This window comes from Mobula birostris, chromosome 2, assembly GCF_030028105.1.
Source record: "Mobula birostris isolate sMobBir1 chromosome 2, sMobBir1.hap1, whole genome shotgun sequence".
NCBI classification, from domain to species: Eukaryota; Metazoa; Chordata; class Chondrichthyes; order Myliobatiformes; family Myliobatidae; genus Mobula; species Mobula birostris.
This window is the reverse complement of record NC_092371.1, coordinates 79,535,206-79,557,149: the sequence shown is the minus strand read 5'-3', so window position 1 is coordinate 79,557,149 and position 21,944 is coordinate 79,535,206. Positions and strand designations below refer to the sequence as shown.

General features: G+C 43.9%; 1 protein-coding gene across 1 annotated transcript in view; it reads left to right on the top strand.

Annotated features, from left to right (window-relative positions):
- LOC140210667 (deoxynucleoside triphosphate triphosphohydrolase SAMHD1-like) overlaps window positions 1–21,944 on the top strand; it is a 72,838-nt gene that overhangs the window by 9,021 nt on the left and 41,873 nt on the right. The window contains 3 exon segments of the mRNA XM_072279838.1: window positions 19,234–19,394; window positions 21,029–21,144; window positions 21,472–21,539. Of these exon segments, the coding sequence (XP_072135939.1) occupies window positions 19,234–19,394; window positions 21,029–21,144; window positions 21,472–21,539 (345 nt within the window).

The following is a 21,944-nucleotide window of genomic DNA, read 5'->3' as shown; positions in this document are numbered from 1 at the left end:
CATCATGAATGTTGTTGCTTTGTGACAGCAGTACAGTGGAATTTGGTTCTCATGACTACGTGCTGTGCTCCCAGTCATGTGACAGGCCTATCCGTGAATGAGAAAGTATTGGGATGCCTCATGCTCTTACCAGTTGCTCCTCCCCTCTGGGTTAAACAGATGACATCCATACCATGAGTGAAAACATGTTGCTGTATTGTGTGGCTCTGATACACACTCAAAGGTTTTCATTAACAGGTATTGAAGGCCAGAAGATTGTACTGGCTTTAGAGAGTCACACCTACCAGCCCGGAGATGGGATACTGGTGAGATCGAACTGACGAAACCATTGCCTTGAGCCTTGGTGGAAAGGCCCATTTTAAGTACAGCTAACTAGGTACATTGCTCTGAAGGTGCAAGTGAAGCCGATGAGGATCCACACATCACACATTAAGAAAACAGTGTCACAAAGCAGAGAACCAACGGCCAGAAAACCCTTTTTGACAAGGACTGACTAACTAAACTTTTTGATTACTGCTTGTGATAAGTTTAGTGTATTCTAAGCATCATGACACTAACACACTTGTCAGTTTAGTTTTCACAGATTAATGTGTTATCATCTAACCAGAGAGGTTGTTGGTTGTGCTTCATAGGCCTCCATACATTGAGAAGGTGGGTTGCTATTGAATATACTCCTGAAATGTACAGAGTTTGATTCTGTTTTCTACTTTGATAACCAGACCAGAGTTGTAAAGGGCGTATGAAACTGCACTGTGCACAGAAATGACTTTTGTAAATGAAAATGCTTTGAAGGATGGTATCAACCTTCTTAGAACACATTGCATAAATCCCCAGCCCTGAGGTTGAGGAGCAGAGTGAAGTCTTCTACTGCAACCAGGTGAGCTGGGACTTGATTTGAGTAACAGGAGGAGCAATGTCTATATCACTCATGACTCTCCAAATCACATTAGTGATACTTATCTCCTTCATTCTAAAATGGGACCTTTAGCTTCAACCAATGATGTGGAATGGTGTTGTTATCTGGCCTACACAGTACCCTATTTGTACCACCTGCCTAGACTTTCTGTACATCCATACACGCAAGACTGCGATCTAATTGAATGTGAACATTAGGAAGGGATAGTCCAGTTCTTATTGGGTGGTCAGCAGTGGAATTTTTGGTTAAACCAAAGGAGTGGAGGGGTGTTGTTAACTGGCCTATGTAGACCATTTATATACCATCTGCCAAGACTCTTTCTACATACAACCGAATTGAATATGGACCTCAGGAGTGGGAAGGCACAGGCAATGTTAGAGATCTAGAAGATGAAAAGGCTAACAGGAAGGAGCTTAAGAAGGAAATTAGGAGAGCCATAAGGGGCCATGAGAAGGTCTTGGTGGGCAGGATTAAGGAAAACCCCAAGGCATTCTACAAGTATGTGAAGAGCAAGAGGATAAGACGTGAAAGAATAGGACCTATCAAGTGTGACAGTGGGAATGTGTGTATGGAACCGGAGGAATTAGCAGAGGTACTTAATGAATACTTTACTTCAGTATTCACTTTAGAAAAGGATCTGGGTGATATAGTGATGACTTGCATCAGACTGAAAAGCTTGAGCATGTAGATATTACGAAAGAGGATGTGATGGAGCTTTTGGTAAGCATCAAGTTGGATAAGTCACGGGGACCGGATGAGATGTACCCAAGGCTACTGTGGGAGGCAAGGGAGGAGATTGCTGAGCCTCTGGCGATGATCTTTACATCATCAATGAGGACGGGAGAGGTTAGGAGAATTGGAGGTTTGCAGATGTTGTTCCCTTATTCAAGCAAGGGAGTACTGATAGCCCAGGAAATTATAGACCAGTGAGTCTTACTTCAGTGGTTGGTAAGTTGATGGAGAAGATCCTGAGAGGCAGGATCTATCAACATTTGGAGAGGTATAATATCATTAGGAATAGTCAGTATGGCTTTGTCAGGGGCAGGTTGTGCCTTACGAGCCTGAGTGAATTTTTTGAGGATGTGACTAAACACATTGATGAAGGAAGAGCAGTAGATGTAGTGCATATGGATTTCAGCAAGGCATTTGATAAGGTACCCCATGCAAGGCTTTTTGAGAGAGTAAGGAGGCATGGGATCCAAAGGGACATTGCTTTGTAGATCCAGAACTGGCTAGCCCACAGAACACAAAGAGTGGTTGTAGATGGATCATATCCTGCATGGAGGTCGGTGACCAGTGGTGTGCCTCAGGGATCTGTTATGGGACCCTTACTCTTCATGATTTTTATAAATGACCTGGATGAGGAAGTGGAGGGGTGGGTTAGCAAGTTTGATGATGACACAAAGGTTGGGTGTGTTGTGAATAGTGTGGAGGGTTGTCAGAGGTTACAGCCGAACATTGATAGGATGCAAAACTGGGCTGAGAAGTGGCAGATGAAGTTCAACCCAGATAAGTGTGAAGTGGTTCATTTTGGTAGGTCAAATATGATGGCAGGATATAGTATTAATGGTAAGACTCTTGGCAGTGTGGAGGATCAGAGGGATCTTCGAGTCCGAGTCCATAGGACGCTCAAAGCAGCTGTGCAGGTTGACTCTGTGGTTAAGAAGCCATACGGTATATTGGCCTTCATCATTCGTGGAATTGAATTTAAGAGCCAAGAGGTAATACTGAGGCTATATAGGACCCTGGTCAGACCCCACTTGGAGTACTGTGCTCAGTTCTGGTCACCTCACTACAGAAAGAATGTGGAAGCCATAGAAAGGGTGCAGAGGAGATTACAAAGATGTTGCCTGGACTGGAGAGCATGCCTGATGAGAATAGCTTGAGTGAACACGGCCTTTTCTCCTTGGAGCGATGGATGATGAGGGGTGACCTGACAGAGGTGTATAAGATGATAAGAGGCATTGATCGTGTGGATAGTCAGAGGTTTTTTCCCCAGGGCTGAAATGGCTGCCACAAGAGGACACAGGTTTAAGGTGCTGGGGAGGAGGTACAGAGGAGATGTCAGGTGTATATTCCTGGATTTAATTGCTTCAGGTGTGATAGAATCGGAGGGACAAGAAGGGGAGGTGTTGCACTGCTTGTCAGAGAAAATATTACAGCGGTGCTCTGGCAGGATAGATTAGAGGACTCATCTAGGGAGGCTAATTGGGTGGAATTGAAGAATGGGAAAGGTGTAGTAACTCTTATGGGGGTGTATTATAGACCACCAAATGGGGAGCGTGAATTGGAGGAGCAAATTTGTAAGGAGATAGCAGATATTTGTAGTAAGCACAAAGTTGTGATTGTGGGAGATTTTAATTTTCCACACATAGACTGGGAAGCCCATACTGTAAAAGGGCTGGATGGTTTGGAGTTTGTAAAATGTGTGCAGGATAGTCTTTGGCAGCAATACATAAAGGTACCAACTAGAGAAGGGGCAGTGTTGGATCTCCTGTTAGGGAATGAGATAGGTCAGGTGACGGAGGTTTGTGTTGGGGAGCACTTCGGGTCTAGTGATCACAATGCTATTAGTTTCAATATAATTATGGAGAAAGATAGGTCTGGACCCAGGGTTGAGATTTTTGATTGAAGAAGGGCTAACTTTGAGGAGATGCGAAAGGATTTAGAAGGAGTGAATTGGGACAATTTGTTTATGGGAAGAATGTAATAGAGAAATAGAAGTCATTTAAAGGTGAAATTTTGAGAGTACAGAATCTTTATGTTCCTGTTAGGTTGAAAGGAGAGGTTAAAAGTTTGAGAGAGCCATGGTTTTCAAGGGATATTGGAAACTTGGTTCAGAAAAAGAGAGATACCTACAAATGATTAAGAAATGATACAATGTTTCTCCAGAGTGATATCACAGAAAACAGGACAAACCAAAGACTAACACTGACAGATCCACATAATTATACCATATAGTTACAGCATTGCAAAGCAATACCATAATTTGATGAAGAACAGTCCACAGGCACAGTAAAAAAAGTCTCAAAGTCCCCGAGTCGATCGACTTCCGAGTCCCCGATAGCAGCAGCAAAAGGGAGAAACTCTCTGCCATAAACCTCCAGGCACTGTCAACTTCCCGATACCTTGGAAGCAGCCGACCACGGCCGACCCTGAGTCCATCCGTCCGAAAACTCCAAGCTTCTGAGCAGCCTCTCCGAAACAGCCTCCCGAATGCCATCCTCTGCCGAGCGCCTTCGACCTCTCCCCGGCCACTGAAACACGCAAAACCGAGGATTTCGAGGCCTTCAGCTCCAGAGATTCCGATTACCACGCAGTAGCAGCAGTAGCAAAGCAGACATTTCAGAAATTTTCCAGATGTTCTGCTTTGCACTCACGTCTGTCTCCATCAAATCAGAATTGTGCACGGTCCCCTACTTGACAGATAACAGATATTCATCACTGAAGAGGCCGCGCGCACTGTCCTCGCACTGCCATCTTCTCCCGATAAATATAGGCAGCATGGAGTAAATGAGGTGCTTGAGAAATATGAAGAATGTAAAAAGAATCTTAAGAAATAAATTAGAAAAGCTAAAAGAAGATATGAGGTTGCTTTGGCAAGTAAAGTGAAAATAAGTCCCAAGGGATTTTACCGTTATATTAATAGCAAAAGGATAGTGAGGGATAAAGTTGGTCCCGAAGAGAATCAGAGTGGACAGCTATGTGTGGAGCCAAAAGAGATGGGGGAAATTCTGAACAATTTCTTTTCTTCGGTATTCACTAAGGAGAAGGATATTGAATTGTGTGAGATAAAGGAAACAGGAAGGGAAGTTATGGAAACTTTGATGATTAAAGAAGAGGAAGTACTGGAGCTTTTAAGGAATATAAAAGTGGATAATTCTCCGGGTCCTGACAGGATCATCCCTAGGATCTTGAGGGAAGTTAGTGTGGAAATAGCAGGGGCTCTGACAGAAATATTTCAAATGTCATTAGAAACGGGGATGGTGCCGGAAGATTGGCATATTGCTCATGTTGTTCCATTGCTTAAAAAGAGTTCTAAGAGTAAACCTAGCAATTATCGGCCTGTGAGTTTGACGTCAGTGGTGGGTAAATTGATGGAAAGTATTCTTAGAGATGGTATATATAATTATCTGGATAGACAGGGTCTGATTAGGAACAGTCAACATGGATTTGTGCGTGGAAGGTCATGTGTGACAAATCTTATTGAATTTTTTGAAGAGGTTACTAGGAAAGCTGACGAGGGTAAAGCGGTGGATGTTGTCTATATGGACTTCAGTAAGGCCTTTGACAAGGTCCCACACGGAAGGTTGGTTAGGAAGGTTCAATCGTTAGGTATTAATATTGGAATAGTAAAATGGATTCAGTAGTGGCTGGATGGGAGACACCAGAGAATGGTGGTGGATAACTGTTTGTCAGATTGGAGGCCGGTGACTAGTGGTGTGCTTCAGGGATCTGTACTGGGTCCAATGTTATTTGTCATATACATTAATGATCTGGACGATGGGGTGGTAAATTGGATGAGTAAGTATGCAGATGATACTAAGATAGGTGAAGTTGTGGATAATGAAGTAGGTTTTCAAAGCTTGCAGAGAGTTTTAGGCCAGTTAGAAGAGTGGGCTGAAGGATGGCAGATGGAGTTTAATGCTGATAAATGTGAGGTGCTACATTTTGGTAGGACTAATCAAAATAGGACATACATGGTAAGTGGTAGGGCATTGAAGAATGCAGTAGAACAGAGGGATTTAGGAATAATGGTGCATAGCTCCCTGAAGGTGGAATCTCATATGTATAGGGTGGTGAAGAAAGCTTCTGGTTCGCTGGCCTTTATAAATCAGAGCATTGAGTATAGGAGTTGGGATGTAATGTTGAAATTGTACAAGGCATTGGTGAGGCCAAATTTGGAGTACTGTGTACAGTTTTGGTCACCGAATTATAGGAAAGATGTCAACAAAATAGAGGGAGTAAAGAGAAGATTTACTAGAATGTTACCTGGGTTTCATCACCTGAGTTACAGAGAAAGGTTGAACAAGTTGGGTCTTTATTCTTTGGAATGTAGAAGGTTGAGGGGGGACTTGACAGAGGTATTTAAAATTATGAGGGGGAAAGATAGAGTTGACGTGGATAGGCTTTTTCCATTGAGAATGGGGGAGATTCAAACAAGAGGACATGAGTTGAGAGTTAAAGGGCAAATGTTTAGGGGTAACATGAGGGGAAACTTCTTTACTCAGAGAGTGGTAGCTGTGTGGAATGAGCTTCCAGCAGAAGTGGTTGAGGCAGGTTCGATGTTGTCGTTTAAAGTTAAATTGGACAGCTATATGGACAGGAAAGGAATGGAGGGTTATGGGCTGAGTGCAGGTCGGTGGGACTAGGTGAGAGTAAGAGTTCGGCACAGACTAGAAGGGCTGAGATGGCCTGTTTCTGTGCTGCAATTGTTATATGGTTATATGGTAAGTTTTTTACTCAGCGAGTGGTGAGTGCGTGGAATGGGCTGCCGGCAATGGTGGTGGAGGCGGATACCATAGGGTCTTTTAAGAGACTTTTGGATAGGTACATGGAGCTTAACAAAATAGAGGGCTATAGGTAAGCCTAGTAATCTCTAAGGTTGGGACATGTTCAGCACAACTTTGTGGGCCAAAGGGCCTGTATTGTGCTGTAGGTTTTTTATGTATCTAATAATCCTCATCGAGCAGTCAGGAACGAAAGGGTGAGCAGCTTCAAATTCCATAAGACCATAAGACATAGGAGCAGAATTGGGCCAATCAGCCCATGGGTCCACTCCGCCATTTCATCATGGCTGACCTGGACCCCATCCACCCCATACACCTTCCTCCTCACCATATCCCTTCATGCCCGACCAATCAGGAATCCATCAAATTTTGTTTTAAATATACCCACGGACTTGGCCTCCACTGCAGCCTGTGGCAGAGCATTCAACAGATTCACCACACTTGGGGTAAAATACTTGTTCCTTACTTCTGTTCTTAAAGGTCGCCCCTCAGTTTTGAGGCTGTGCCCTCTAGTTCTGGATACCTCCACCACAGGAAACATCCTCTCCATATCCACCTTATTTAGTCCTTTCACCACACGATAGATTTCCACGAGATTCCCACACATTCTTCTAAGTTGCAGTAAGTATAGGCCCAAAGTTGCCAAATGCTCCTCGTATGTAAACCCTTTCATTCCCACATTCATCCTTGTGAACCTCCTGCGGACTCTCTCCAATACATCCTTTCTGAGATATTGGGCCCAAAACTGTTGACAGTACTCCAAGTGTGAACTGACTGGTATCTTAGGAAGCTTCAACTTTATCTCCTTGTTTTTATATTCGCTTCCCGATGAAATAAATGCCAGCATTGCAACATTGCCAACCAGCCGTAGGGTCACCATGAGTCAATGGTGACTTGATGGTACTTAACAAAAACAACAAATATGGAACCCATGAATCCTCAAGTGCAGATAAACAAGGAGATGAGGATTCCACCTTTCTCCCTGCTGCCTCACACTTCAGAGAAATATTCTTGGCTGTGTTGCGATGCAAAGGTTCTTCAGAAGTCAAGAACGGGGCATAAAATTTGTTGCTCATGGCTGTTTTATTGTATATTACAAGAGGAAAGAAGAAGTGTCAAGAGAAACAGAAGAAGGAGAGAAGACTAAAAATTAGTCATGGTCTTCTCATACCAGACGGAGATAACAGAAATTTCATTGGTAACAGTTAGCCATTAAGATTGCCAGATTTAACCAATGTGACACCCGCTACTAAAACTGGGAAGTTTCTAGAAAAATGTTGAGGCAGCTGTACTGTAATTACTGGAAAATTAGTTGAACTATTACATATATATTGGTGATTACATCAAAAATTAACCAAGCATAGTAAAGTTAAACTACAAGAAATATCAAGTTAAATAACTATTCTACAGTTTAATCCAACAACTCTCTCTGCTGTGAAGCTTCATTCCTCCTGTCAGTTCATTAATGCCCCACCCACCCCTCCCCAAATGACTACAGGTTTCACAAGTCACACCCTTTGTCAGATAGGACAGGGTTGTGCCAACTTTTCATCTGAGAGTGTACAGAGAATTGAAAGTGAAACCATTATTCAGACTGCAGAGAGTTGAAAGTGAAAACATTATTCAGCAGGAATCATTCCTTCCCTCAGACCACTGAGCAAAGTACGTGTTTTAGAAAGGATACCTGTACCCTGTCAATTAGGAATAGCATGGAGAACAGGTCTTTGCAAACAATCAGAACGAGGAATTCAAGCTAGTCTGGTAATTCATCCCTTAACGCTCCTCTCTTTTTCCATTCCCAATGCTGGTTCCCATCTCTCTCAAATAACGTCTCCACTAACTGTTCTGGCACTCTGGTTCCTGTCCCCCTGCAACTCTAGTTTACACCCCGCTCCCCTCCCACCGTGCAGCACGAGCAAACTTTCCCACTTGGATATTCATCCCCCTCCAGTTCAAGTGCAAACCATCCCTTCTGTACAGGTCTTACCTTTCCTGGAAGAGAGCCCAATGATCCAAAAATCTTACGCCCTCCCTCCTACACCAACTTCTAGCCACACATTAAATTGTAATATCTTCTTTTTTGTCCTCATGAGAACTTTACATGGGTAGCAATCCTGAGATCACAACCCTGGAGGTCCTGCCCTTTAATGTAGCACCCTACTCCCTGGACTCACTTTGCAGAACCTTTTCACTCTTCCTGCCCGTGTCATTTCTACTTCCTGGACGATGACCTCTGACTGTTCACCCTCTCACGTAAGAATGCTGAGGACTCAATCTGAGATGTCCTGGGCCCTGGCACCCCGGAGGCAACATATCATTCTTGTCTACAAGATCTCCTTTCTTGTCCCCTAACTAACAACTTGCCTATCACCACAGTCACCTCTTTGCTCCCCCCTTCCCTTCTGAGTCACAGAGCCAGACTCAGGGGCCAGAGACCTGACCGCTGTGAATTTCCTCTGCTAGGTAATAGCCCCCATCCCCCTCAACAGTATCCAAAGTGATATACTTATTGTTGAGGGAAATGGCCACAAGGGTACTCTGCACTGGCTGGTTAACACCTTTCCACTTCCTGACAGTCACCCAGTTTCCTGTGACCTGCACCTTGGGTGTAACCACGTTTCCATATGTCCCAACTATCACCCGTCAGCATCCCGATTGATCTGGAGTTCACCCAGTTCCAGCTCCAACTCCTTAAAGCGGCATGTTAGAAGCTGCAGTTGGATGCACTTCTCACAGATGCAGTTGTCAGGGACACGGGACGTCTCCCGTCTTCCCACGTCCCACAAGTGGAGCATTCAACTATCCTGCTTGGCATCCCTACTGTACCTACAGCTTTTCACTTTCTCTCGCTCAAGTCTCTCCTCATTGATGCCTCAAAGAGTTAAAGGCTCAAAATCCCCACTCTAACACTGTCCACTCCAACAATGGCCGCTCCACTTGCCCTGCCTTCTTTTAGTTTGTTCTTGATAATCAATCCCAATCATCAATCGGCCACTGCTCAAAACACCAAACTGCCACGAGTCGATGCCTTATATACTCACTCAGCAAACCTGTGTGAGTTACATCACGTCACACTTCCAATCTACAATTGGCTGCTGATCAAGATACCAAACTGCTGCGAGTCGATGCCTTACTCCATAAGACTGGAAGGCCATAAGACATAAGAGCAGAAATATGCCATTTGGCCCATTGAGTCTGCTCCATCATTTGATAATGGCTTATTTATTATCCTTCTCAACACCATTCTCTTTCCTTCTCCCTGGACACCCTCAATGATCAAGAATTTATAAACCTCTGCATTAAATATACCCAATGACTTGGGCTCCACAGACATCTGTAATGAATTCTACAGATTTGCTGCCCTCTGGCTAAACAAATTCTTCTTCATCTTTGTCCTAAAGCGACATCCCACTATCCTGAGGCTGTGAACTCTGTTCCAATTCCTGCTAGTTGTGATATTTGCTTTAATATCTTGCCTGAGAGCACTCTGTACAGTGATGGCCCACACAGCAGCCACCTCCATCACAATCCAACAGTTAACTGCCCCTGATGAAACTGTCACAGGGTTTCAGAGACTGTGCTGTTGAGATTCAATAAGATTTGAGTTGTCCTTTACAGAACAAAAGGGAGGAGTGTGGAAGGTACAGCAAGGCAATAGTTGCAGATAATGTCTGTGCAAAGACAGATTACAAATAGTGTTTAATCAACACAGGCAAGGAAACACTTTGAGCAGCATTTCTCCCCTTTGCACTGCATAGGACCAGAGCCATTTGGCATATCAAGACAAGAATGCAAATGAAGGATTATAGGATAACATTTACAGTTGATTCAGCAAATCAGAGATTAAAAGTACATTTATTTTGAAAGTGTGTATTGAAAAGATTGAAAGCGGATGAGCTTAGAGCGTGGATCAGTATTTGGAGCTATGATGTTGTGGCCATTACAGAGACTTGGATGGCTGAGGGGCAACAATGGTTAATTAGAGTGCCAGGTTTTAGATGTTACAGAAAGGACAGGGAGGGAGGCAAAAGAGGTGGGGGTATGGCACTGTTGATCAGAGATCATGCCATGGCTGCAGAAAAGGAGGAACTCATGGAGGGATTGTCTACTGAGTCTCTGCGGTGGAAGTTAGAAATAGGAAGGGGTCAATAACTCTACTGGGTGCTTTTTATAGACCAACCAATAGTAACAGGGACATCGAGGAACAGATAGGGAGACAGATTCTGGAACGGTGTTATAATGACAGGGTTGTCTTTTAAGAGACTCCTGGATAGGTATTTGGAGCTTAGAAAAATAGAGGGCTATGGGTAACCTTAGGTAATTTCTAAAGTAAATACATGTTTGGTGCAGCTTTGTGGGCCAAAGGGCCTGTATTGTGCTGTAGATTTTCTCTGTTTCTCTGTAGACAGTATACAGCTCTGAGTTCCATCTTCCCCACAGGTGGCCAGCACCCCCTCCACACACATATTAAAAAACAAATCACGTAAACGACATATTCAGTTCAGCTCCGTGTTCACTATGTGCAGGCCGCCCTGATTCAAAATTGCCCGAATTAGCAACAGACTAGGAGCAGCCAGAAACCAGAAACACATCATAACGTGAACTACAGAGTCCAACCCACAAACCACGTTGATTAAACCTTGCAACACACATCAAAGTTACTGGTGAACGCAGCAGGCCAGGCAGCATCTCTAGGAAGAGGTACAGTCGACGTTTCAGGCCGAGACCCTTCGTCAGGACTAACTGAAGGAAGAGTTAGTAAGAGATTTGAAAGTGGGAGGGGGAGGGGGAGATCCAAAATGATAGGAGAAGACAGGAGGGGGAGGGATGGAGCCAAGAGCTGGACAGGTGATTGGCAAAAGGGATATGAGAGGATCATGGGACAGGAGGTCCGGGGAGAAAGACGGGGCGGGGGGGGGGAACCCAGAGGATGGGCAAGGGGTATCGTCAGAGGGACAGAGGGAGAAAAAAGAGAGTGAGAGAAAGAATGTGTGTATAAAAATAAATAACGGATGGGGTACGAGCGGGAGGTGGGGCATTAACGGAAGTTAGAGAAGTCGATGTTCATGCCATCCGGTTGGAGGCTACCCAGACGGAAGATAAGGTGTTGTTCCTCCAACCTGAGTGTGGCTTCATCTTTACAGTAGAGGAGGCCGTGGATAGACATGTCAGAATGGGAATGGGATGTGGAATTAAAATGTGTGGCCACTAAACCTTGCTGAAGTACCATCCCCCCGACAGCAACGAGGGAGAGAGAGATTATTCGAATGCAGTGTGAGAGAGAGAGAGGGTCACACACTGACACTTTCCTCTCGGAGCAGCGAGCAAGAGGCTGGTAGGCACGCTGAGCACCCACGCATTGTCTGCACCCGCCTTAATTATTGCAATCTTTCTCAGCACTTTAACCTGGGAGGTCAGCGAGAAATGGAATCGATCATGGGCTCACGCCCCATTTCCAGGCTTCACTTGAAGCATCACGGAACACTCTCGAAGACAGCAAAGCACCAGATCACTCAATCAGCCTGAAAATGCACCACCAGGCGCTGAACAGCAGATCACAAACTCCAACAGTCAGCCAGTTATTTTACTAAGTCAGATTGTAGGCTCTTACGATGTAGATTCTATTTTATTAAAATCTGTATTATCAGAATGTTATTGGTGATTTATTATGCTAATCAGGAATTTGAACATACACAAAGTTACCAGTGGCACCATACCAAGAGAAGAATTATATTGTTGTGTTTGCACTCAGAGCTCACAAGATGGTCCGTTGTTCTAATATGCAAAGTGATGCTGGTTTCACACCATAATCTGTCTATGATCACTATACCAGCAGTGATCCCCCACCACTGCTCCATGCCCAGCTCATAATCAATCAGGCAAAGAAGCAGAGTAGGCCATTTGGCTCTTCGAGTCTGCTCCACCATTCAATCATAGCTGATCCTTTTTTTCCCCTCCTCAGCCCCACTCCAGAGCTGCCTGTGGTAATAAATTCCACAAATTCACCACCCTCTGGTTAACGAAATTTCTCTGCATCTCTGTTTTAAATGGAAACTCCTATATCCTGAGGCTGTGCCTTCTTGTCCTAGACTCCCCCACCATGGGAAACATCCTTTCCACATCCGCTCTGTTTAGGCCTTTCAGCATTTGAAAAGTTTCAATGAGATACCCACAGCCTTCTAAATTCCAGTGAGTACACACCCAGAGATATCAAACATTCTTCGTATGATAACCGTTTTGATCCCGGAATCATCCTTGTGAACCTCCTCTGAACACTCTCCAATGCCAGCACATTTTTTCTGAGATCAGAAGCCCAAAACTATTCATTATTCTCAAGGTGAGGCTTCACCAGTGCCTTAGAAAGCTTCAGCATTATATCCCTGCTCTTGTATTCTAGACCTCCTGAAATGAATACTAATATTGCATTTGCTTCCTCATCACCGTCTCTACCTGCAAGTTAACCTTTAGGGTGTTCTGCCCAAGGACTCCCAAGTCCCTTTGCAACTCAGATTTTTGGATTTTCTCCCCATCTAGAAAATAGTCTGCACATTTATTTCTTCTACCGGTGCATGACCATGCATTTTCCAACATTGTATTTCGTTTGCCACTCTCTTGCCCATTCTCCTAATCTGTCCAAGTTCTTTTGCAGCCTACCTGTTTCCTCGACACTACCCTCCCCTCCACCACTCTTTGTATCATCTGCAAACTTGGCAACAAAGCCACCTATTCCATCATCTAAATCATTCATATACAGCATGAAAAGAAGTGGTTCCAACACTTATTGTCTGATCCAGTACAGCCGGTGATTATTACCATAGCTCACAGTTTCAGAGAAACTTGTTCCACAAACATTGTCCTATCCACCTGCTCTGCCTCATTCCTGATGTGTTTAAATAGAAGCCCTTTAAACAACAGCAAGAATGAAGTTTGTTTTGTCAGTAGTTCTCAGTGTTTACATTTCCTCATAACTTGGCAACTTGTAATCGCTGCTACAAGAACCAGTTCTTAAGTTGATGTCATCATGTGCTTTAAGCTATTTCTGCATACCTTGCTGACTTGTTCAAGAAGTTCTGCAGGTGTTCAAGATCTACTCGGTACCAGAGAGATAACAGTAACTACTCGAGTTACGGTTACATTTTTCATCTAGCTTCTTGAGAGATCAAGACAAATTCAGGAACAGTATGATCAATGCTGAAGGAAAGGTAAGATAATGCATCTGTCAGAGGCATGAAATCGTCACCAAGCTTCCGTTAATTTTTATTCTAGTTCAGTCACACAAGTGCTGAGGTTTAAAGCAGGTTAGAAGCTGGTTGAAGTTTATGGGCGTCTAGGGATGAGTAAGGGGCTGATAAGGTGCATTATCCAGAGAAAGTCAAACTGTCAGCCAAAGCAGGGGCTCATTACCCCAGAGAGGGTGACATGGATGGAGTTTTTGTAAATGAAGAGATTTGACAGAAAAGACATTTCCATTGGTAAGAATATTGGAAAGGGTCAGACAAGGTGATGCGAATGAGAATGTGGAAGCTGTTCCTCCCCAGGAGACCATGTTCATTCTTCGTCTGTTAGGACACAGTTAGTCCGTGAGGATGGCTCCAGGGGCTGTGTTTTGTTCTTTGTGTGAGATGTAGAAATTCTGGGAGACCTCCAGCTTCCTGGATAACCACATCTGCACTAGTTGCACCGAGCTGCAGCTCCTCAGAGAATGTGTTAAGGAACTGGAGCTGCAGCTCGATGACATTTGGCTCATACGGGAGACTGAGGAAGTGAGAGGAGCTACAGGGAGGTTGTCACTCCAAGTTGCAGGAGGCAGGTAACTGGGTGACTACCAGGAGCAGGATGGGAAATGGGCAGTCAGTGCAGAGTACCCCTGTGGCTGTTCCTCTCAATAATAGGTATATCACTTTGGATACTGTTGATGGGGACAGACCCCAGTGGGAGTCACAGTAACTGGGTCTCTAACAGAGTTTGGTGCCGTGACTCAGAAGAGAAGAGAGGTGAAGAGGACTGCAATGGTGATAATAGCAGAGTCCATAGCTAGGGGAATAGACACGGTATAGGTGCCCAGTCAGGGATGTCTTGGATCAGGTCCACAGCATTCTAAAGGGGGAGAGCGAGCAGCCAGAAGTCTTTGTACATATTGGCCCCAATGGTGTAGGTCTGAAAAGTGAGGAGGTCCTCGAGAGAGATTTTAGGGAGCGAGATAGAAAGCTGAGTAACATGGCCTCCTGGATAGTAATCTCGGAATCGCTGCCAGTGCCACATGCCAGTGAGGGTAAGAATAGGATGATTTGACAAATGAATGCACGGCTGTGTAACTGGTGAGGGGGCAGGGGTTCAGAAGTATGAACCATTGGGATCTCTTCTGAGTTGATTGATAAGGATGTGGTTTTCGGGTGGTTGCAGGCATGTGTGAGCATGGTTTCCACAAGGGAAATCTTGCATGACAAATCTGTTGGAATTCTTTGAAGAAATAACAAGCTGGATAGACAAAGGAAAATCAGTGGATGTTATGTCCTTGGATTTTTAGAAGGCCTTGGCAAGATGCCACACATAAGGCTGCTTAACAAGTTAAGAGCCCATGGTATTACAAGAAAGGTACAAGCATGGTTAGAGCATTGGTTGATTGGGAGGAGGTAAAGAGTAAGAATAACAGGAGCCTTTTCTGGTTGGCTGCCTATAATTCCTTGGTTATTTTTAGAGCCTTTCTTAAACAGCAGAACAACATTGGCTATTCTCCAATCCTCCAGCACCTCACCTGTCTCTAAGGATGATTTAAATATCTCTACCAGGGTCACAACAATTTCTGCACTTGCCTCCTAAAGGGTTCGAGGAAACACCTTGTCAGACCTTGAGGACTTATCTACACTAATTTGCCTCAAGACAGCAAACACCTCCTCTTCTGCAATCTGTATAGAGTCCATGAGGTTGATACCATTTTGCCTGACATCTATAGACTCCATATTGGGTTCCTGAGTAAACGCAGATGCAAAAACTGCATTTAAGACCTCCCCCATCTCCTTTGGCTCCACACAGGGGTTACCATTCTGATTTTCTAGAGGACTGATTTTGTCCATTGCAATCCTTTGGCTCTTAACATACCTGTGGAATCCCTTAGGATTCTCCTTCACCTTGTCTGCTTAGACAACCTCATGCCTTCTTTTAGCCTTCCTGATTTCCTTCTTAGGTGTTCTCTTGCATTTCTTATACTGCATAAGCACCTCATTTGTTCCTACCTGCCCATAGCAGCTATGCACCTCCTTTTATTTCTTAGCCAGGGCCTCAATATTTCTTGAAAACCAAGGTCCCTACACCTGTTATCTTCACCTTTTATTCTGACAGGCACATACAAGCTTTGTAATCTTAAATTTTCACTTTGGAAGTCCTCCCATGTAACAAATACACCTTTGCCAGAGATTAACCTGATCCGATCCACGCTTGCCGGATCCTTTCTGATTACCACCAAAACTGGCCTTTCTCCAATTTATAGTCTCAACCCATGCACCAGACCTATCTTTTTGCATATTTACATTGAAACTAATGGTATTCTTATCACTAGATGCAATGTGTTCACCTGCATAAACTTCTGTGGCCTGCCCTGTCTCATTCCCTAATAGCAGATCAAGTATTGCACACTCTCTCATTGGGACTTCTATGTACTGATTAAGAAACCTTTCCTGAACACATTTGACAAACACAATCTCATCTAGTCCTTTTTCCATATGGGAATCCCAGTCAATGTCTGGAAAGTTAAAATCAGCTATTACAACAATCTTACGTTTCTTGCAATAGTCTGCAAGTGTCAGGAAATGTATGTTCATGTGTTTTTGCTGAAGAAATCAAAGTATAGTCTCTTTTCCAAGAAGAGAGAAAATTCAGACATCTGAAGTGCAAAGGTATTTGGGAGTCCTTGTGCAAGATTGCCCAAAAGGTTTATTTGCAGGTCCAGTTGATGTTGAGAAAGGCAAATGCAATGTCGGCATTCATTTCACGAGGACTAGCATATGTAAGCAAAGATGTAATGTTGAGGCTTTATAGGACACCAGTGAGGTCTCACTTGGAGTATTGTGGGCAGTTTTGAACCCCTTATCCGATAAAGGATGTGCTGTCATTGGTTCAAAGAGGTACAGAAAAATGATTCCGGGATTGAAAGGCTTATCATATGAAGAGCTTGTGATGGCTCTGGGCCTGAACTCACTGGCATTCAGTAGAATGAGTGGGGATATGGTTGAAACCTATCAAATGTTGAAAGGACTCAATAGAGAGGATAGAGAAGATGCTTCCTATGGTGGGGAAGTCAAAGCCCAGAGGGCACAGCCTCAGAAACAGGGACATCCATTTAGAACAGAGTTGAGGAGGAATTTCTTAAAACAGGGGAGTAGTAAATTGGTGGAATTTGCTGTCGCAAGAAGACAATTCATTGGGTACGTTTATGGCAGAGTTTGATAGATACTTAATTAGTCAGGGCATGAAGGGATATGAGGAGAAGGCAGGAGATTGGGTCTGAAAGGGAAATGGATCAGCCATGATGAAATAATTCAATGGGCCAAATGGCCTAATTCTGCTCTTACCGCTTATGCTCTTATGGAAATATAGAATAGATAGAACTAAAGATAAAGTAATTAAAAGTAAAATTTTATTATGAAAGTGCATATGTTACCATTTACTACCTTGAAATTCATTTTCATGAGGAAAATAAAGCAATGCAAGAGCATTTATGAAAAACTATACATAATCAAAGAATGACCTACAACTATTGTGAAAGTATAATATATATATCTAATACTGAGAACAATGTGTGTCTGTCAATTGTAGAATCTGTTCAGAGTTTTGGTGAGTGCAGATTCCCACACCAGTTCAAGAGCCAGATGGTTGTAGAGTGATAACTGTACCTGAACCTGATGGCATGGGACCTCAGGCCCTTGTACCTCCTGTCCAATTATAGTAGTGAGAAGAGAGCATGGCCTGGATGATGGGGGTCCCTGATGATGGATGCTGCTTTCTTTTGGCAGCGCTCCATGTAAATGTGATCAATTGTGGGTGGGATTTGCCTCTGATGGGCATGTCTGTAGATATCTCCATTCCTGGGCATTGGTGTTTCTAAACCAGTCCGTGATGTAGCCAGCTAGAATACTTTCTACCTTGCATCTATAAAAGTTTGTCGAAATTTTAGATGACATAACAAATCTGGTTCAAGTTCAGGTTTACTGTCATGCAGCCATATATATATACATGTATACCACCAAATGAAACAACATTCCTCCACCAAAGGGCACAACACAATACATGTTATCTTATGTGTTGTGTGCAAGTTATATTAACGCAAATAAATTAACAACAGTTAAAGTACAAAATCCTTGACAAATTTTCTGATTTGATAATGCCGAGGCATTTAAAGCTACTGCCCCTTCCCCCACCTCTGATTCCTGATGAGGACTGGCTCATGGACCTCCAACTTCTTCTTGAAGTCAATATTCATCACAACAGTTATACTGGCATTTAGTGAGAGGTTGTTGCTATGGCACCATTTACGAGATTTTCAATCATTCCCTGTCTCCATATCTCCACCGTTAATTCTGCCAACAACAGCAATGCCGTCAGTAAGCTTAAATACTCGTTTAGAACTGTGCTTAGCCACACAATCATAGCTTTAAAGTGAGAAAAACTGGGAGCTAAACACACAGCCTTGTGGTGCGCCTGTGCTGATGGTGACTGTTGCCATTCCGAACAGACTGTGGTCTGCAAGTGAAGAAATTGAGGATTCTGTTGCAGAAACAAAAAATGGTGGGAAAACTCAGAAGGACAAGGCAATATCTGTGAGAAGAGATGGTCAGTGTTTCAGGTCTGTGACACAGATTACTGGTGATATAGAGTGATCAGTGGGACGTAAACCCGATATATTGACTCTGATCTGTATTCTGTTGAGAAAAAGAGAGATCCAAAAGTTTCATGATATTGTATCCGCAAGTTCAGTGGAATAAAACACTGGTTCGCCTCAGGTTCGCTCAACTCACTTTCGTCCAGGGGGAGCAGCCTTCGGCCCTGCCAAACTGGATAATCAAGTTTGTGTGGATGCTGTGTGATGTATCCCACCCCGCCAAATAACAGACAATACACCATATGCGATTAAATGATTACACTTTATACATCTTGCTGGAACTATGTAATTAAAAGAGATAAAATATAAAAGGAAAATAAAAGGTGCCAAACTTATCAAAGTTCAACCACTTTGTGCACAACAGTTGGAGCTCGATTAACCGAGTCTTCTTTCCATCATTCAATCCCCTCCGACCCCCTCGACCCACCACCTGGGACCAACCACAGTGGTCGCCCAGTCTCTCCACACGAGTCTGTCTTCGTCTCCTCTCCTTGCCGAAGACCCTGGGCCTCGGACTCCTGCCCAGGGTCGGTCCCGCTGCCCAGGGTCACAGCATAGCGCCTCCTCTCTCTGTCCGCATCGCGCCTTCTCCCTCAAAGTCCGCAAAACATAATAGCTTACAGACACAGATGAAAGAATAACATCTTTCCCAATTGGTTCGTTCGTCCTCTTATCAATAATATAACCCAAACAAGTAGAGAGAGAGAGAGAGAGAGAAAAAAAACTCCTTACATGGCAATCATTATTACAGAAAAGCCATTTTAATTATAACATAACAAAGAAGCCATTTTGTCAGCCTTCACAGTAACGTAAAAGAAGAACCCCTTACAACACAAAATACTGACAGTACCCAATTGGTCAGGCATTTTCTTCGACAGAGGGACAGAATGGTGCCTTGTGATGTGAGCAGAGACCTTTCAATCCCCCCACAGGTGTTCAACGACCCGATCCATGGCCAGATTGAGGTGCACCCACTGCTCGTCCGCATCATAGACACGCCGCAGTTCCAGCGTCTCCGCTTCATTAAGCAGCTCGGAGGGGCACACTTTGTGTATCCCGGGGCCACTCACACCAGATTCGAGCACTCCATCGGGTAAGGACTCAGGGAGATTTGAGCGCTCAGTTGGGTAAGGACTTGGGGGTATTCAAGCACTCCATCGACTATGGTATATTATATATATATATATGTACACACACACACGTAATTTTTCTCACCCTTATGAGTGGCGTCAATGTGTATTTTCCCTCAATCTCGGGCCCTCTACCCGAGGCCTGGCAGCTTGATGGTTCAGCGCAGTATCCTTGCTGTTGCTAGTAGTGGACTCTTCTGGACCGAGATCTCAGATGTTGTTCCTGGGATTTGTTGGAGCCAGTCTCCCAGCCCAGGTGTCACAGCCCCGAGTGCTCCTATCACCACTGGGATTACTCTGGCTTTCACTTCCCACGTCTTTTCTATCTGCTCTTTCAAGCCCTGGTATTTCTCCAGCTTCTCATATTCTTTCTTCTTGGTGTTACTGTCACTTGGGATTGCCAGATCTATTACTATTGCTTTCTTCTCTTCCTTGTCCAGTATTATTATGTCTGGTCGGTTGGCCAGTAACGTACTATCTCTTCTTTCAGTTAGTCCTGATGAAGTGTCTCGGCCCGAAACGTCGACTGTGCCTCTTCCTATTGACGCTGCCTGGCCTGCTGCGTTCACCAGCAATTTTTGTGTGTCTTACCTGCTCATCAGTCTGCATTTGGAAGTCCCACGGGATCTTGGCTCTGTCATTCTCCACTACCTTCTTGGGTGTTTCCCATTTGGAATTGGGAACGTTCAATCCATACTCAGTGCAGATGTTCCTGTCGACAATTCCTGCAACTTGGTTGTACTTTTCAGTGTTTGCTGTCCCTGCCAGCACAGTCTGCATCTTGAGGCTTGTCTGGTGTGAAAGACCCCTGCTTCTGTTATATATATATATAGATTGATTCAGAATTCTTATTCATTTAAATAATTAGTTATGGGTTATATGTAAAAATACATTAATTGCTGTCTCTTTTCAGTGGTGTTCTCAATCTGTGATTGTTCCAGTTTGTAAAGAGTTCCCTGATGTTGATTGAGTGAGAGAGTGCATTGTCCGACAGGCAGACAGTGTCACGGTATTACTGAGTGGGATGGAGACCAATGGGACAGTGTGAAGCAGAATGTGGGGAGTGGGCAAAGTTCAGAACTGAAGTCAGAACAGAGAAGGCAAGAAAGAACCCAGATGTATGTCGACCCTATGTTTATGAATTTCCCTTTTCAATGGACTTCTAACCTGGAGAATTGAATCAGACTCTTCTTAATGTCCCTCCCTTAACCATTTACTGTGGCAGTTTATTCCATCTATTGACCATCCTCTCTGTGAGAAAGGCTGCCACTCAGATTCCTATTAAATCTTTTCCGTCTCTCCTTCAACCCTTGTCCTTAACACAGGGGAAAAGACTATGTACTTATCCTGTCTCTGGCCCATATAATTTTATACACATCTATAAGGTCACCCTTATTCTCCTTCCCTCCTATGAATAAAGTGCTAACCTGTTCAACCTCTCTCCAACACCATGGTATTAATAAAATGGCAGAGTCTATGACTGGACAACAGCTGGTAAGAATACTTGATAAACTACGGGCATTAAGGTTAAATAGTATTTGAAAGCAGCTGAAGAAAAGTTGTGTGTCTATATAAATACCGTCTCTTTGTCCTGCAGTGTGGCACATCTGGCAGGAGAACTGGTAAAAGTCCTGGCTGGGCGCCAACCGGAACTTAACATTGACAATCGGGATATCCTGTGTGTTCAGATCGCTGGACTCTGCCACGATCTAGGTGAGGTAGAGGCTGATCTGCCTCACAGGTAAAGATGCCACAGGGGCATTGGAGCGGTTGGTGGGGCAGCATCCTCCTTTTTATTGTCTTACAAAGTTTGGGCTATTTGTTGACTTCAGAGATTGGGGTTCATGCAAAAGGGGTTCTGAAAGACAAAGGGTTCAAACCCAACTCGTGGTCTACCAGGGAGTGATGGTGCAGATCACCATAGTTGAGGCAGTGATTTGCTGGAGGTGTATTGATGAGATTTTAATCCTGAGGTCTTTCTCTGGCTCTTCTGGTCAATTAAGTGTCTGTCCACTGTAACACTGACGTTTCATTTCCCAGGTCATGGACCATTTTCGCACTTGTTTGGAAGTTTTATCTCCGAAACACGGGAAGATTTGAAATGGAAGGTAATTCTCTCCGTATGCTTTTAGTAACGGTGTATATTAGCAGTGATGAGGCAGTGGGTTAGGTGCCAGAATCCCATCAATGCAGACCTTGTTGTCAAGGATATTCACTCAGAATGAAGCAGCAGATTTCCAGTAAAGGGAATGTCACAATGACTCTTCTACCACTTCTGGGGTTGGTATCTATTTCATTTTGCCTTGCTGTTGATATATTCAGTGGCCACTTTATTAGATACACCAGTGCACATGCTCTTCAATGCAATTATCAAAATTACCAATCATGTGACAGCAGCTCAATGCAAAAAAGCATGTAGAGATGGTCAGGAGGTTCAGTTATTTCCCAGACCAAACATCAGAATGGGGAAGAAATGTGACCTAAGTGACTTTGACTGTGGAATGATTGTTTCT